Source organism: Pantherophis guttatus, chromosome 1, assembly GCF_059756535.1.
Source record: "Pantherophis guttatus breed Tessera chromosome 1, ASM5975653v1, whole genome shotgun sequence".
NCBI lineage: Eukaryota > Metazoa > Chordata > Lepidosauria > Squamata > Colubridae > Pantherophis > Pantherophis guttatus.
In genome coordinates this window covers 292,916,998-292,932,620 of record NC_142063.1, presented here as the reverse complement: position 1 = coordinate 292,932,620, position 15,623 = coordinate 292,916,998, and the positions used below count along the sequence as shown (strand labels likewise).

Below are 15,623 nucleotides of genomic sequence, written 5' to 3'. Positions count from 1 at the left end.
CCTTTTGCAAAATTGCTGGTAATAAAGTTGAGATATAAAAGCTGAAGTTGTCAAGCCACATCTCAGATGAAAACTCTCAGGCATGCCTACTGTTACTGTAACTATATATAAACAAGAAATACTGCTGTTCTAGACCCGATGGGGATTTTGTTTAGTTTTATTAGTGAGATGTGCATTACTATTATGCAATGAATATATGTGGGATAGGCTGGCTTTCCTTATAAAATAATTGTATTTTGTTTCTTCCTCAGTCTAGGACCCAAATGCAGTAATTTACTTTTCCTGTTTAGGAGGAACAATCGGTAGCCACTAATTGTTACTCATACAGGAGAAAGTAAAGCTTGTGCCTGACTTGAGGCTATCAGTGGGACTGTGGCTCTGCTTCTCTTTAAAAACCATAATGCATAGACAGAGCCAAGGTAACATAGAAGTTAAAATACTAGACATGGATTGGGGCTTCTCTGTTTCAAGTCCCTACTTGACCATGGAGTTCATGGTGTGACTTTGAATCAGTCACTCATTCTCAGGAAGCTCTGCAGCATATAACTGTTGAGAGAAATAAATTTAGAAAGTGACCTCCAGATTAGCATTTGGAGAATGATGGTGATGATAAAGTGTGGATAATAATATGTATTGCTGAATGATTACTAATACGCGTGGGCTGATGATGGGGAGATTGAGTCCCTTCTCCTTTGCAACATATTCTGTGCTGATCATGAAAGAGATAAAGCATTTTTCCAATAGTCCGCCCGCCTGATGATTTGTCTGTGCATAATTTAAAGGTATCAACTCCATATCATTCTGAGTTATCTAAGGTGAACAGGCTTCTTTTTAAATACAAAGGCTCACATAGAACAGGAAACATAGCAAGCTAATTCAGGGTCAGTCACAAAGAGCTCAATGATGGCGTGCATGCCCACAGAGAGGACTCTGCATGCCACCTCTGTCACGCGTGCCATAGATTCGCCATCACGGCTATAGACCATCTAACCAAGCACAAGAAATAGATGAACCTTTTGCAAATTAGTTACCTGAAGTGTGCAGGAAACACAGCACTATAGTAACAGTGGACTTTAACTACCCTGAAATCAACTGGGGAACAAAATCTACAGTGAGTGGGAGATCGAACAGGTTCCTGATAAACCTAGCTGAAAATTTTATCCTCCAAAAGATGGAGGAAGGAACTAGAGGGTCAACTATACTGGACTTAATTCTAACTAATAGCGATAACATGGTTGAGGGAGTGAAAGTCATGGGAACTTTGGGAGAGAATGATCATGTCATACTAGAGTTCACCATAATGTAGGCACAGATAATGTAGGCACAGATGAGCCTGGTGGCGCGGCAGACTAAAGCACTGTTATTAACATCAGCTGCCTGCAATTACTGCAAGTTCAAATCTCACCAGGCTCAAGGTTGACTCAGCCTTCCATCCTTTCTAAGGTAGGTAAAATGAGGACCCAGATTGTGGGGGCAATAAGCTGACTTTGTATAAAATATACAAAAGTATGAAGGCTATTGCTTAACGCATTGTAAGCCACCCTGAGTCTCTGTAGAAGGGCGGCATATAAATCAAATTAAAAAAAAAAACTGAACAAAGTCAGTCTAATGTTTTAGACTTTAAGAGAGCTGACTTCAACAAAATAAGAGAGAGAGTAGAAGAGTCCGTAGATAGAAATCCTAGAGCAGGGATACCCAACTCCCAGGCCACTGCTCACTACTGGGCCATGGCCAATTTGGAACTGGGCCACATGAGTGTCAGGCTGATGCACATATACACACGCAGCCCGACTTGCACGAGAGGCAGGCCATCACACTTGCACTTGAGCAAGTTGAGTTGCATACACATATGCATGTGTGCAAGCCCGCTGCTTGTGCAAGTCAAGCTGCGCCAGTTACCCTCTCCCCCACCCCCAGCGAGGCCGCCAAGCTGTTTAGCCTAATGAAGAGAAGGCTTAGGGGAGACCTGATAGCAATCTTCCAGTACTTGTTGTGGCTGTCACAGGGAAGAAGGGGTCACAACCTGTTATCCATAGCATCTGAGGACATGACAAGAAGCAATGGGTTAAAGTTCATCTGAGGGAGATCCAACCTAGAAATAAATGGCCAACCATTTGTATGGGATGGTGTAACTACTCCTGACTTGAATAGGGAGTTGGATTAGAAGACCTCAAAGGTCCCTTACAGCCTTATGATTCTATGATAATACGCGACATAGAGCAAATTTTGACTCCAATCATGTATCTCCCAGATTGCATTTCTTCAAGAGAGTACACACAAACACACAAACACAAACACAAACACAAACACACTCACTCACACACACATACACACACACACACACACACACACACACACACTGTACTCCCTTGAAGAAATCCCGTATATATGGATTTTGTTTTGTTTCTTTGGGGTTTTTTGGAAACTAATTTTTACAGCGATTCTGTGAGGTCAGTTAGCTGAGAAATATTAGCAGAAAGTTAGCTAAGGGAGAGCTTCATGATTAAGTGGGGATTGATCCTGAAATTCTTAAAATCATATCTGCTTCTATGTTTATTTAATATTGTTGGGTTTCTGGGAGTCATTGCATAGGGATTCAATCACTTCAACTCTTGGCGACTCAATGGATGGTTTCTATGAGTTCTAATTATTTCAGTGAGGTTTTTAAAGAAGAGGCTGTTAAGTGGATCACAGATTGATAATCAGCATGGCTTTGGTAGGATGTAATAAAAATTCATCTGAAAAATAATTAAATACAATCTGCAAGCATGGAGATAAGGGTAATCACACATATGTTTCAATATCTAACTCTGCACTTGTGTTGTTTGTAAAGGAAGCTTTTTTTTAAAAAAAAAAAATAAAGCTGTAGTGGGATCTAGCCATTACTAAACTACAGTATTTTACAGTATTTAAATCAGCTCCATGAATGCAGATGAATCATTGGGACATGCACCATTTATTTATTGGTGCCATCACCTTCTCACTCCCTTTCTTTTATTACATAAAATGTGTTGTGAATAAAAACAATTATGAAATAAAATTGCTTGATATCATTAGAAGGCAAAAGGTTCTTGCATATGGCAGTAATAATAAATGAAAGATAAATTATTAGTAAGGTGACTTTTTCGGGTGTCAAAATAATTCTATAGGTTTTGAATCTGTCCATAGTAGAAACAAGTTGCAACCAAAGATATTGTGCTTCTATAATGATATGATTTTAGTTGGGACATATTGTATGCACCAGTAGTGGGTTTCAATTTTGGTCGCTACCGATTCTCTCGTGGGTGCTTGTGCGTGTGTGCGCAATGCTTCTGTGCATGCACAGAGATGTCTGGGTGGGTGGGCGGAGCCTCCCACCGCCGATGCTAGCGGTTCACCCGATCCGGGGCAAACCGGTAGGAATCCACCACTGGTATGCACTTCATTAAAACAGCGGGAAAAACATTGTATTCACTTGATTCTAAGCAAAAGGCCAGTTTGTTCATTGGATAAATATGACATGGTATACTAAGAACAGCTGCTGGGAATGTGAGCATAGGGCCTATGGCTTAAACCAGGGGTGTCAAACTCAATTTCATTGAGGGCCGCATCAGGGCTGTGGTTGACCTTGGGGGCCCAGGCAGGTGTGGCCAACTGGATGGGTATGGCCAACTGGGTGGGCGTGGCCAGCTTGACGTCAATCCCCAAACTGCTGGCATGTTTCCTCTTTGCACTGGGTAGACCGGCCGAAGCTACATTGGCCTGATCTTTCCTCTTTGCATTGGGCAGACCAGGACAGCCCCATGGCCTGGATCTGACCATATTGCGGGCCAGATCCAATCCATGGGCCTTGAATTTGACACCTCTGGCTTAGACACTTAGGAAAAAGTGCAGCTAAAAGACTGTTCTTTAGCATGATTTATTAGAAGTTTTTCTTGTGTATTTTCCATCTAAATTCTCAGTCTCAGTAGTAGTATTTTAAAGATACGCTGTGAAAATCAAGTAAACTCAACAATCAACAACAACAAAAGAGAAAAATCAAATATAGCTACTAAAAGGAGCAAGCTTCTAGAGAGGATGTATAGGCTGGATTGGATCCAGAGTTTAATGACAGTGAAAAATTTATTTAAGTTCATCACCTAATACTGTAGATACCAAGAAATACTTTGAGCTTCTTCATAGAGGTCTGAAATAAAGTACCATTAATATTTATTCTCTGGTTTTCTACAAGCAATGCTGCTCTCTCTGCAAGTCGGTTGATAGCCACATGAAAGAAGACTTTTATCACCTGAAATTAATTTGTCTCTTATACTTTATAGTATGCAAACATTTTGATTCTTTTTACTGTGGTTTTGAGGCTTGTGCAATAGATCATGGCTTTGACTTTTTTGGATTGAAAGTATCAGTTGCTAATTGCATCAGTCTTTTTTATAAGTGGCACTGTTTTTGCTGAAAAGCCTTCTATTATAAAAGGAAGACTATTTGAAGGGTTTTAGTTTGAGTCTACAGATTTCAGACTGTCAAATGAAATGGTTTGCTATCAATTTGTGACAGAAATATCAATGGATTCATCACTTTCATTAAAAGCAGAGTCACATGAGTGTGTTCCAAACTTCTCCCCTTTCATACATGCGTACAGCATTATGATACATGTAAAGGTGCTTGTACCATAACAGTACTATGCTGTTTCCATAGTTTGCCCCCCCCCTCTGGATATCTCTGGTTTTGAATTATTTTATACACATTACATTTTACTTTATATACATTACATTTCTTCTAGTATATGTGTTGTATAGTCTAAACGTAATACAGGAAAAGAAAAAAGATATGAGAATACATACAAAAATGTATATAGTTTAGTATGGTATGTTTCCTAATCTTCACAAAATCTGGAGATGCAAAAATGAAAAGGTAATTACATTCAGGTCTGCAGTTAGGTTGGAAGTAGAAATTAGGTTGTGTCATATAAAATGTGACAAAAACAGATTTCTTTCCCAATCCTATTTGTGGCTATATACAAAATGTCCCCTGAATTGATTCAACAGATTTACGTGCATTTGATCTTCAGCTGATTAAATCTGAGTTATGTTGACCTCAAACATCAGTATAATGCATTCTGCTTTGTAGCCACAAGCATATGCCAGAATGCAAAACAGTAACTGGCCCTCACAATGCAAGATGAATCTGTGTGTATTTTCCTTAATTTGAAGAAACAAAAAATAGGTATTTTCAAATGCATAATCTTATTTTTGAAATGATGATGGTCTGTATGAACAAGAACATGACAACTGTCATATTCGTATATTATTATATTATAAATATTTAGTTTAAAAAGAGGATACCCTATCTTTCTTCAAAACAGTCCAAGGAAGCTAAGTTAACTTTAAAAAAAAAAGAAAAGAAAAGCATGACCATTCAGTTCCAACTTTTTACTTTCCTTACGGAATCTATGTTTATGCATGAACAGGATTCCGACATTGATTGGGATGATCTTTGGGATCAATTTGAAGAAAGAAAATATCTGAGTATTCGGAGATGGAAAGGCGGAGAGGATCCATATCGATTGTATGCCTTTAACCAACGGGAGAGTGAACGGATGCCCAGTGACCGTGCCATTCACGATACTAGGCACCACAGGTTTGGTATCCCATTTTCTTAGTTGCATATTGTGCCTTGATTGGTCCTAAGGGTTAAGTCCCTAGGATAGAAACCAGGAGTAAACTGTGAGTTCTAGTCCTGCCTTAGGCATGAAAGCTAGCTGGGTGACCTTGGGCCAATCACTCTGTCATCCCAACTCAACTCACAGGGCTCTAGGTGGGAAAATAGGAGGAGGAGTATTAGGTATGTTCTCTGCTTTGAGTTATTTATAAAAGTAATAAAGGCAGGATAAAAGAAATATTTTTAAAGAGTGATTAGAGAATAGAGGAGTGTGATCAAATCATTCAGGGTGTTACGATTAGAGCATAAAATGAGACTTGTGAAAAATGGAGAAGATGTAGTTGTTAAGAGACGAGACTAGAAACTGGAAGACCATGACTTCTAGTACTGTTTTAGGCATAAAGTCAGCTGGGTGACTTTGGGCCAGTCATTCTCTCTCAGCCATAGGAAAAAGGCAATCATAAGCCACTTCTGAGAATGTTGCCTAGAGAACTGCAGGCAGTTCAGTCCAGGCAGTTAAAGGCCCTTCACTATTCAGCATTGGAAAAACAGCATAGGGTATAGCTCCATCTATTTCACTGAATTGATTACTATCAATTTACAGTTACGCTGTAAGCTGCCCAGAGTAGTTGGATATGAGATGGGTGGCAAATATATTTCATAAATAAGTGAATAAATATAGATTAGCTAGGGATGACTGTAATAAATCATGGCACCAATATATTGATATATGTATATTTGTAAATATATGTCTTATTTTTGTAGCTTTTTTCTCTTTATAAGTTCATATTTTCTTTTTCTTTGATTAGTTTTTGTATTCAGTTAATTTATTTTTTAAAAAATGACTGCTTCAACAGCATAAAAAGAATTTGCAATTAGCTCTATTTTTGGGGTGTTTCTGGTAAATATTGCATAAAGTGAATTTATGCAAGTAAAATTGTCACTTGATGAGTGAATAACATGTCTTTTAGAATATATAAATAAACACAGGTACAATGTAATTAAAAATGTCAGGTTAAACTAAAATTTGCTCTGTCAATATAAAAGTACTCTGTTAATATAAAAGTGGCTTTTAGACAATGCTTATATTGAACCGAATTAGCCATTTTAATGACTATTTTTCTAATTTGGTGAATTTTTTCCCAAGATTCTACTTCTGACCACATCTGACATCAACAGATTGGTTATCTCAGCGTTCATCTAATTCTAGAACATTTATGAAGACCATATCTTAAACATGCATTAATCATTGAAAACACACAAGGGGAAAGCTAATTCTTCATAAAAATATACCACTATTGATCTGTAACAGAAAAAAGTTAGTTAATTGTATCCCTGTTGTTGTCATATTGTCCAAGAGATCAATCTTATTCACATAACATATCTTACCTTAGCTCAATAATTTCTAAGTGTTTTTGTTCTTTGGAATAAATATCATTGGGATTCAGTAATTTTTATTAAAGAGTCTATGAGAATTTCATAATTTGGGAACACTATTTGCCTCAATTCCTCTATACCTTCCCTGAAGATAATGTCAGGGATGGCTTTCTGCTCTATATCTTTTGAATGTAACAAGAGTTTTTTAGAGTAAGTTACAACAAATCATCCTTGTTTTACTGTTTCACTTGAAATGATGTATTTGACTTTTCCAACAAAAAAAAATTAGAGGATGGAAATTGGTAAGGTCTCAGAATGCCATCCTCATATGTAGGAAAAAAAAAAACTATGCTGATTTTTTTTTCTGATTACAATGGTTTATCTATACCATGGGTGCAGTGGTGAGTTTCAACTGGTGTTACAACCGGTTCACTTCACGCACGTGCCAAACATGTGCTCTGCGCAAGCCCATTACATTTCAGAACAGCTGAGGCATGGCAATCCACTCTGCAGCGCCTATCAGCTGGGCTAAAAATGAACGAATATAGGTAGGTATAGCCAGTGGTGGGATTCAGCCAGTTCGCACCTATTTGGTAGAACCAGTTGTTAGCTTTCTAAGCAGTTCAGAGAACTGGTTGTTGGGGAAAAAAATCTTATTTTGTTTTTCCCCACTTTACAGGGCTAATCCTGTAAGGAAGGCAGAAAGTAAACATTCTGGTGTTGTTTCTAGCCTAATCTTTATTGCCCTGCTTACAGAAACTGCCTCTCTGGTTAACCCTTATTACATTGTGACAGCTAAGGCGAAGTGCCCATCGATGTGAGTGACGTTGAGTTGGCCATGCCCACATGGTAACATGACCACTGAGCCACGTCCACCTAGCTGGTCATTAGAGCAGAGAACCGGTTGTTAAATTATTTTAATCCCACCACTGGGTATAGCGCAGGGGCAAGCGGGAGGGCCCAGTTGACAGTTGGGGCGAACTGGTTCGCTCTTAGCTCACCATCGCCACTACTGGTTCGCCTGAACCGGCGTGAACCGGTAGAAACCCACCACTGCATGGGTGTCAAACTGGCGGCATCCGTCATGTGATGTTTTGTTACATATTTCCGTTCGCAGAGTTGGGGTGGTCATGGGCTGTGCATGATGCACTTGGCTCATGGACCGCCAGTTTGACACCCCTGATACTGTGTATTTTCTATTTTGCATATTTCCAAATGATTTGAATATCTTTCACCTCTGAATCTGCTGTGTCAATTGTTTCCACACTACTTTTCTTTAAAAGGATCTGATAGCCCTTCTGCTTTGCTTGATCTCCAGAGGCTTGTGAATTGCTCTACATGGTTATGTTTTGACATTAGGAGAATGAACAAAGCATGTGATGTGATTATTTCTTGCTCAGAAAAACCTTCCCAACTTTGGAAATGAAATAACAGTAAACTATTAGGAGGAGACAGATTGACAACATCAAGATGTTTTTCATCAGTGAGTTGCAGGTGACAGTTGTCTCCAACTGCAGGAAAAATATAGTAGCTTTGGAAAGTAAAAACAAAAAATGCCTATTTGGACCCTTGTCTCTACAATATTGTTTTCCAAGTCACAGGTGTTTTAAAAAAACAAATCCAGGTATTTTTCAGTTACTAAGAAAAATCAGCCATTGAGTAGGTTTATACTTTGATTATTTTCCTTAGAGAATATTCAACTGTATTTTTTTTTTACTTATAATGTTTGTATACATACTTGGAATACTATTAAGCAGATGTATAAGGTCTTATATACATAGGTGTTCCAATTACTCTCTTTTTCCTAATGCTTCCTTGAATTCTGTTTGCCCTTTGGATAGCTGAGTTACATCAAGATATATCCAACAAGACGGTCACAATGGAGAAATTCAACAGTTAGCCACAGTTAGCAGTACGTGCAAGACAGCCGCTCAGTTAGAACTCCATCAGTACGGTAGAAATTACTAAATTCTACCACATTTATTTTAAACTGCCATTGCATTAAAGCTCAGAAATCTTTAACAATGCTAGTCTGCTGTAGTCATTATCTTGAATAATTTTGCCTAATCTGCCACTTAGCTACAGTAGCTCTCCGTATTCCTTCTGCGTATCAACAATGAATATGTGAAGTACAGTGTCTTTGAACAGAGCACATCAGGGTATCTTGCTGTTTACCACTCAAATTTTGTTAAAAATGAATCATGCTTGCACATTTATGGTCTTTCCTATTGTTCATCCTTGAAAAGCTCTTTCATCTCTGGAACCATGGCTTGTTTCCCCCCTGTAAAAAATAATTGCTCATTTTTTTATTCTAGTGGAATAGAAGAACATCAAGATTGAGGAAAGTGATTCTTATTCTTAAGGTGTGCAAGCCATTGATATATACCTTTGAGCAGTTCTCAAGGAAGAAACACCTCATGCTTCTCTTGTCGGAGCACTGGTGAAGACAAGCTATGATAAAGGTTCAAGATGTGTTAAATTGACTGTGAGCTGGGCAATTTAATTTAATACCTTTCAAGTGTGCTGTCATGTCCTGTAAATTTCATCACTATTTTATAAACATACATAATTTAATCATGATTAAGCACTTTGAATCCATAATATCTTATATTGCATAAATGACAGTATTACCAGGGTGCATACCAGAACCTCATAGCACATCTCATTGACAGATCCTGCTGAGCATTAAAAGTGTTTACGTTTGGCTAAACAGTGCACCCTATTTCCTTTTCTCCAGCTTTATTCCTTAGGAAGGCAGCAATGTTTCTTTTTATTGTAGGCCACATTCAGGAAAGCGTATGAAAATAATTGGTTTGCTTACATTAGTTTAGCTGTCTGAAGGTAAGTCATTATATTAGGTTGAGAAATTGTCTTAAAAGTGGATTAAGAATATTATACTAACATCCATCCCAAAGAGCCTTGCTGGATGACCTTGGATTTGCTGTTAATCTATTAAACAGAAGAGCAGTTAGCAGTGCAACATGGGAAAAACAATAATTTAGACTTTGTGCCTTCTCCCTAAATCTGCAGGCTAAGTTACATGTAGATCTGAGGTTGCTGATGTCTCTCTCTCTTTGTGTGTATCATTTCCCTTATTGTTTTCAATGCACACATATGTATACTGTTGTATATTATTCCCAGCCATCAAATTATTTCTTTAATGTAGCAGGAAGAGAGGCCCTGGTTTGCATCTCTATTCTGCTACTGCTTTGTACATAGAAGAGTTAAACCTGGATTTTTTCAGATGATAACATTATTCTGACCTACATACTTAGTGCTTGAAATTTGACAACTGGACAGCATAAATGGATTTTCCGTATTCCTACCATGGTCAAAAGACTGATATTGCAGCATTTAAAAGATTAATTTATGGCTCCTTTCACTCAATGGATTGAAGACCTGATTGTACTTGCTGCCTTTGAGTGGATTTCCTATGGACATAGACTTTGTATGGATAGGTATGAAATATGGGACTCATTTATACAAAATACAGTAAGTTAAAAATGTGACACGTATATAAATATATTAGAAACATATAGCAATAGCACTTAGATTTAGTGCTTTGCAGCTGGGGTCTCCAACCTGTGGGCTGTGGCCTATTTTCAATTGGGCTGCCTGAGCGGTTTGCCAGCTTGCGCGCATGTATGCATGTATGCGCAGCCCAGGGGTGGGTTCCACTTACCTTTACTACTGGTTTGTGTGTGTGCAGCTCACCAATGATGACGTTGTGCCGGGTGGGTGGACCCTCCCGCAGTTTTACTACCAGTTCTATGGAGCCGGACAGAACAGGGAGCAACCCACCACTGGCGCAGCCCGACTCACACGAGCGGCGAGGAGTGGCGCTCACAGCCCCACTTGCCCCTCTTTTAAAAGTAATAAAAGAATAAATTAAATAAGTCTGGAATGACCAAAGACTAGTCTTATTGGGGCTAATGCTAATCAGACACTGTATTGTGTCCATATTGGGAACTTCTGTGCCTTTTTGATATATAGATAGATACACTGTAGATTGTTGATATTAACAATTTGCCCTTTTATTTCTTGTTTAACTCCCTGCTTTTCTATTGTTTTCAATCCCCTTTTGCTAACTAACTAAATAAACAAACATCAAGCTGTATTTTTGCTAGCTGAATTGAGCGGTTTGTGTGCTTGCTGTGATCTGGTGGTAGGGATTGATTGGGAGTCTACTTAAACTGGAAATTGCGCACCGTAATTTTCCAACAATTTTAGGGAAAAATATTAGTTGGGCAAACTGACTTGTAACTACAGCTAATTAGTATTTTTAACAAAGAAAAAAGAAAAAATACTTTTGCATGCTCTCCACAGTAACTTGTTAGGGAAACCCACCACTAAACATCTCTAAAAGGTCCAAAGGGTGAAATTCTCCTTATTTCCAAATATCTGTGAGGCTGTCAATTTCTAGTAGCCTGTCAGCCAATTACGAACAACAAGTCATCTTGCCACAGTGTAAGTACACTGCAATTCCAGTCTGAAACTGCTCAACGTGGCTGAACAAACTGTCTGATAACAAATCACAGCTCCTATTCGATGTTCTTATTTTCTTCTGTGCCGTTGTTCCTTCCTTTTTGTCCTTCCACTCTACTACCGTGCCTGCTGCTTTCAGGATACCTTTCCACAGAATTTACCTGAATATCAGGAAATACTGCAATATTCACAATATTGTTCTGACAACTCCAATAAATCTGAACCCAACCACTGGGTCAAAGGAAAAGGAAAAAGAACATACAAGTAGACTGAACAACATCTGCGTTCTGCCCATCTCATGTTCCAATTTTTTTTTAAAAAAAAAACACTTCTGTGCAGCTAGTACCAACCATCCACTCTTCATATGTATAGAAGTGAAGTGTTTAAAGAGGATGGGTTTTGGAACAAAAAATAGAATGAAATGGCTGCTGAGTTAAATAGGGCAGATGGCAAGTATCCCATTTGTGATTTCTCCCTAACAACAACATCCTCTCTATTTAGTTATTAACTGACACCCATCAGGGCTGTCAGTTTCCTCCAGAGAAAAGAGCATCTGGCTACTGTCTGAAAGCAAATGAGTGTCTCAGCAGTACTTGCAGTTAAGCACTGATGCAATATTATCTCATATAGATTGGCTTCCACCATGATGATCACATTAAGTTTCCAGGGGAAAAAGAAAGGAAGTTTTACAGGGAAATAAAACAGTTTTGAACAGTGTCAAAATAAGGGAGTCCATCTGAAGGTCAAGCAGAATAACTTCTTCTGAGGTTGGTCTACATCTATGGAGGACAGAATTGCCCATCCCAGTGTCTGAACACTTTTGATAAGACAGAGAATTTCTGCTATAATAAGAACCAGAGGTTCCAAAGGTTTGACTCTGAAACATTTTGCATGAATTCCAAGAACTAGTAAAAATAATAAATTGATTTTATAATTAGTCTGAAGAACTAATTATGATACAGATTTGAAAGGCACAAATGGCCTTTTAAAACTCTCTGTCCAATTTTTCGGTAGAAGAATTGGCTAAATAGTTTCTCCAAAAGAAGTTTGGAAGGGTGCCTGGGGATGCTTGATCTTGAGAGTGTGCAAGAGGTGCCATGCAGGTCAGGGATCCTGCACGTGGGCAGCATAGGTTGAGAAGCATGTGTGGGGGGTCCCCAAGAGGTGCTGCATGGGTCAAGGAAAGTGCATGTGGAAGAGCATGCATGGGACTTCACAAAAGAGATGCTCTATGGGTTGGGAAAAGTGTGGAGGAGCACTACAGTTTCAGAAAGGGTTGCAAGAAGTGCTGCACAGATCAGTTAAGCTTGTGGGAGGATAGTACAAGTCAGGCAGGGGATGTATAAGCGGTGCTGTCTCGGTTGGGGAAGGCATACCTGGGGGCAACATAGGTCAGGGGAGCATGCAGGGTGGTGGTGGCCTGGATCAGAAAGAATGCATGGGGCCCTTCCCTTCCCTCCCCTCCCCATCCCATCCCATAGGCAGGTAAGTGGCTCTATTAGGTGAGCGAAAATGGATTGCAAAATTGGCTGGGAAACTGTTAATGCGTGTTGAAAATGAAGATTACCTGACTGCAGTAGCAGTCCTACAGTCCAACAGCAACCAGTAGCACTGACCAGCCCCAAATTTCATTCCCTTGGAAGTTATGGGTCTCAGACTTTGTCCACATTCTGTAAGTTAGCTCATTTGAGGTATCTTGATTCAAAAATTGTTGCCCTATGATACACTCTTTGCCTATTAAAAGGTCATGCTGAGAATTTTACTACTATATAGAGTCCTTTGAGGTTTAACTGAAGCCAGAGAGGTTATAGACTGTTGAGGGAACAATTCTACAATGGAAGATAGACAGTAATTGGGCACTTTGGATCTAAAGATGTTTCAAAAACATTACATTCTATTCAAAATAATTTTTCTGAAATACTTTTCTTGGAAAGAATTTCAGCAAACTGAGTGAGAACTGATAGGGGAAAATGTAGAAGAAGTTCTTCGTATGACAGGAGACTCATCTCAAATTATGAGTGAATATTCATCAGACTGAACAGTCTCACTAACCCAAAGGAATTAATGCAGTGATATTCATAATATATTATCATTTTTAAAATATTTTTAGTGCAGATAATAGTAATATCAGTTACGCTAATTTTAAAAATGCAAACTTATATGGAATAATATCTAGCCATTGGCAAAATTATGTCTGCCAGTAGAACAGATTCCTCATCTCTTCTGCATTTCTGTTTGGGAGAGAGTGGATTTTCCAGCAAGTTACCCTGACATGGGCAATTATAGAGTTCAAATATCTCTCTGATAATGAACTCCAGAGTGTCTTAGACAACCCATCCTCTCCATTATCTTCAGTTCCTCATCCTTTAAATGTGAAAGATAATGGATTATAGGCTACACTAAATTTAGAATTAATCATGTAATACAGTTGTGGCAGAATTTGTAATGGATATTTTTCAATCCTGAGTCTAAGAACCCTTGGAACGTTGCAATTTACTAGAGATTCCTTTTGTCCTTGCTGATATAATCTATCCAGGTGGGAAATGGCATATGGATTCAATTAATGTTTTTCTCTACTACCCCTTTAGAAAGAAGCAGCAGTGAAGTCTTTACAGGTGGTTTTTGTTTAGTGGCCATAATTGGGACTAGCCACTTAGTCATTAATTGAAGCAATCACTAAGTGAACCGTGCTTACTATTTTACTTCAGTTTTCCTTTGCTTTATTGATCTGCAAAGGTTGTAAATTTGAAGAATTATCACAGTTATTTTTTCATCACTGTTATAACTGTAAACTGTTGTTAATTGAGGCAATTGTTAAATGAGGACTGTCTCTATTATGAAACCATTGGTCTGGGCTACTTTTGCCTAGATTTTAATAGACAAATAGACTTTTAGCTACACACCTTCCCAGCAAACAGCAAATTTTGAAGCTCCAGGTAAAAAGGATTTATTTTAGGATGAGTAACCACAGTTCGCATGTTGGAGGTTCCTAAAGGAGTGCTGGGAAACTCTGTATTTTAAAGAACATTTGAGGAAGAGGTGCAGAATAGCCCTTCTCTGCCTGAGGCTGTAGAGACCCGGCACCAATCAAAACTTTTTGTGAAGCAACTGATCAACACTGACAGGGTAAGCCACTAGTATAGAAATAGAAGAGCAAACTCCACTCCCTTATAGTACTGATGATGTTACCTCGTTTGGTAATGAAACATCTGCAAGAAAACCATCAAGCTCAGAGAGCACCAAGGACCCCACAGTTCAACCTTGAGCTACAAATATTCTCTTCTATCGATAAACACTTTTTGGTTAGAGGGACTCAGAACCTGCCTTATATGAGATGGCTCCCAGTGAATTTCATTCTAAATTTTGATATGATTTCTGTAAATAAGGAATGTAGAATTATAATGGCTGAATCTTTGATCCTTCATACATCAAAAAAATACAAAGCTAAGGGATAAACAAATAAACAGATTTGAAAAAAGAAAAGGCTCAGGAAAGAAAAAGAGTGAAAATGTAAGAAAGAAGCTGTACATCTCCACCCCGGACCACCCCAATGATGCCCTTGAAGTGATGTCCCGGTGCCTGGAGGCCGTGCGGATCTGGATGGGGAGAAACAGACTCAGGCTCAACCCATCCAAGACCGAGTGGCTGTGGTTTCCGACATCCCGATATAGTCAGTTGGCGCCATCACTGACTATTGGGGCCGAGTCATTGCCCCCCACGGAGAGGGCTCGCAACTTGGGTGTCCTCCTGGACTCACGGCTGTCTTTAGAAGAGCATATGGCGGCCGTGGCCAGGGGGACTTTTTATCAGGTCCGCCTGATTCGCCAGTTGCGTCCCTTTCTGGATCGGGACTCGTTAAATACGGTCACTCATGCTCTTGTCACTTCCCGCTTGGACTACTGCAATGCTCTCTACATGGGGCTCCCCTTGAGGAGCACCCGGAGGCTCCAGCTGGTCCAGAATGCGGCCGCGCGGGTGGTTATGGGAGCGATGTGGCGCTCCCATGTGACCGCCCTCCTGCACGAGCTGCACTGGCTCCCGGTGGTCTTCCGGGTGCGCTTCAAGGTTTTGGTTACCACCTTTAGAGCGCTCCATGGCATCGGACCGGGGTATCTACGAGACCG

The 15,623-nt window shown here is 39.3% G+C and overlaps 1 protein-coding gene across 1 annotated transcript in view; it reads left to right on the top strand.

The window, feature by feature from the left end:
* Nucleotides 1–15,623, top strand: part of GALNT14 (polypeptide N-acetylgalactosaminyltransferase 14) — a 329,955-nt gene that overhangs the window by 151,618 nt on the left and 162,714 nt on the right. Inside the window, exon 2 of the mRNA XM_034427962.2 lies at nucleotides 5,447–5,616. Within this exon, the coding sequence (XP_034283853.2) occupies nucleotides 5,447–5,616 (170 nt within the window). The remainder of the gene's footprint in view (nucleotides 1–5,446; nucleotides 5,617–15,623) is intronic.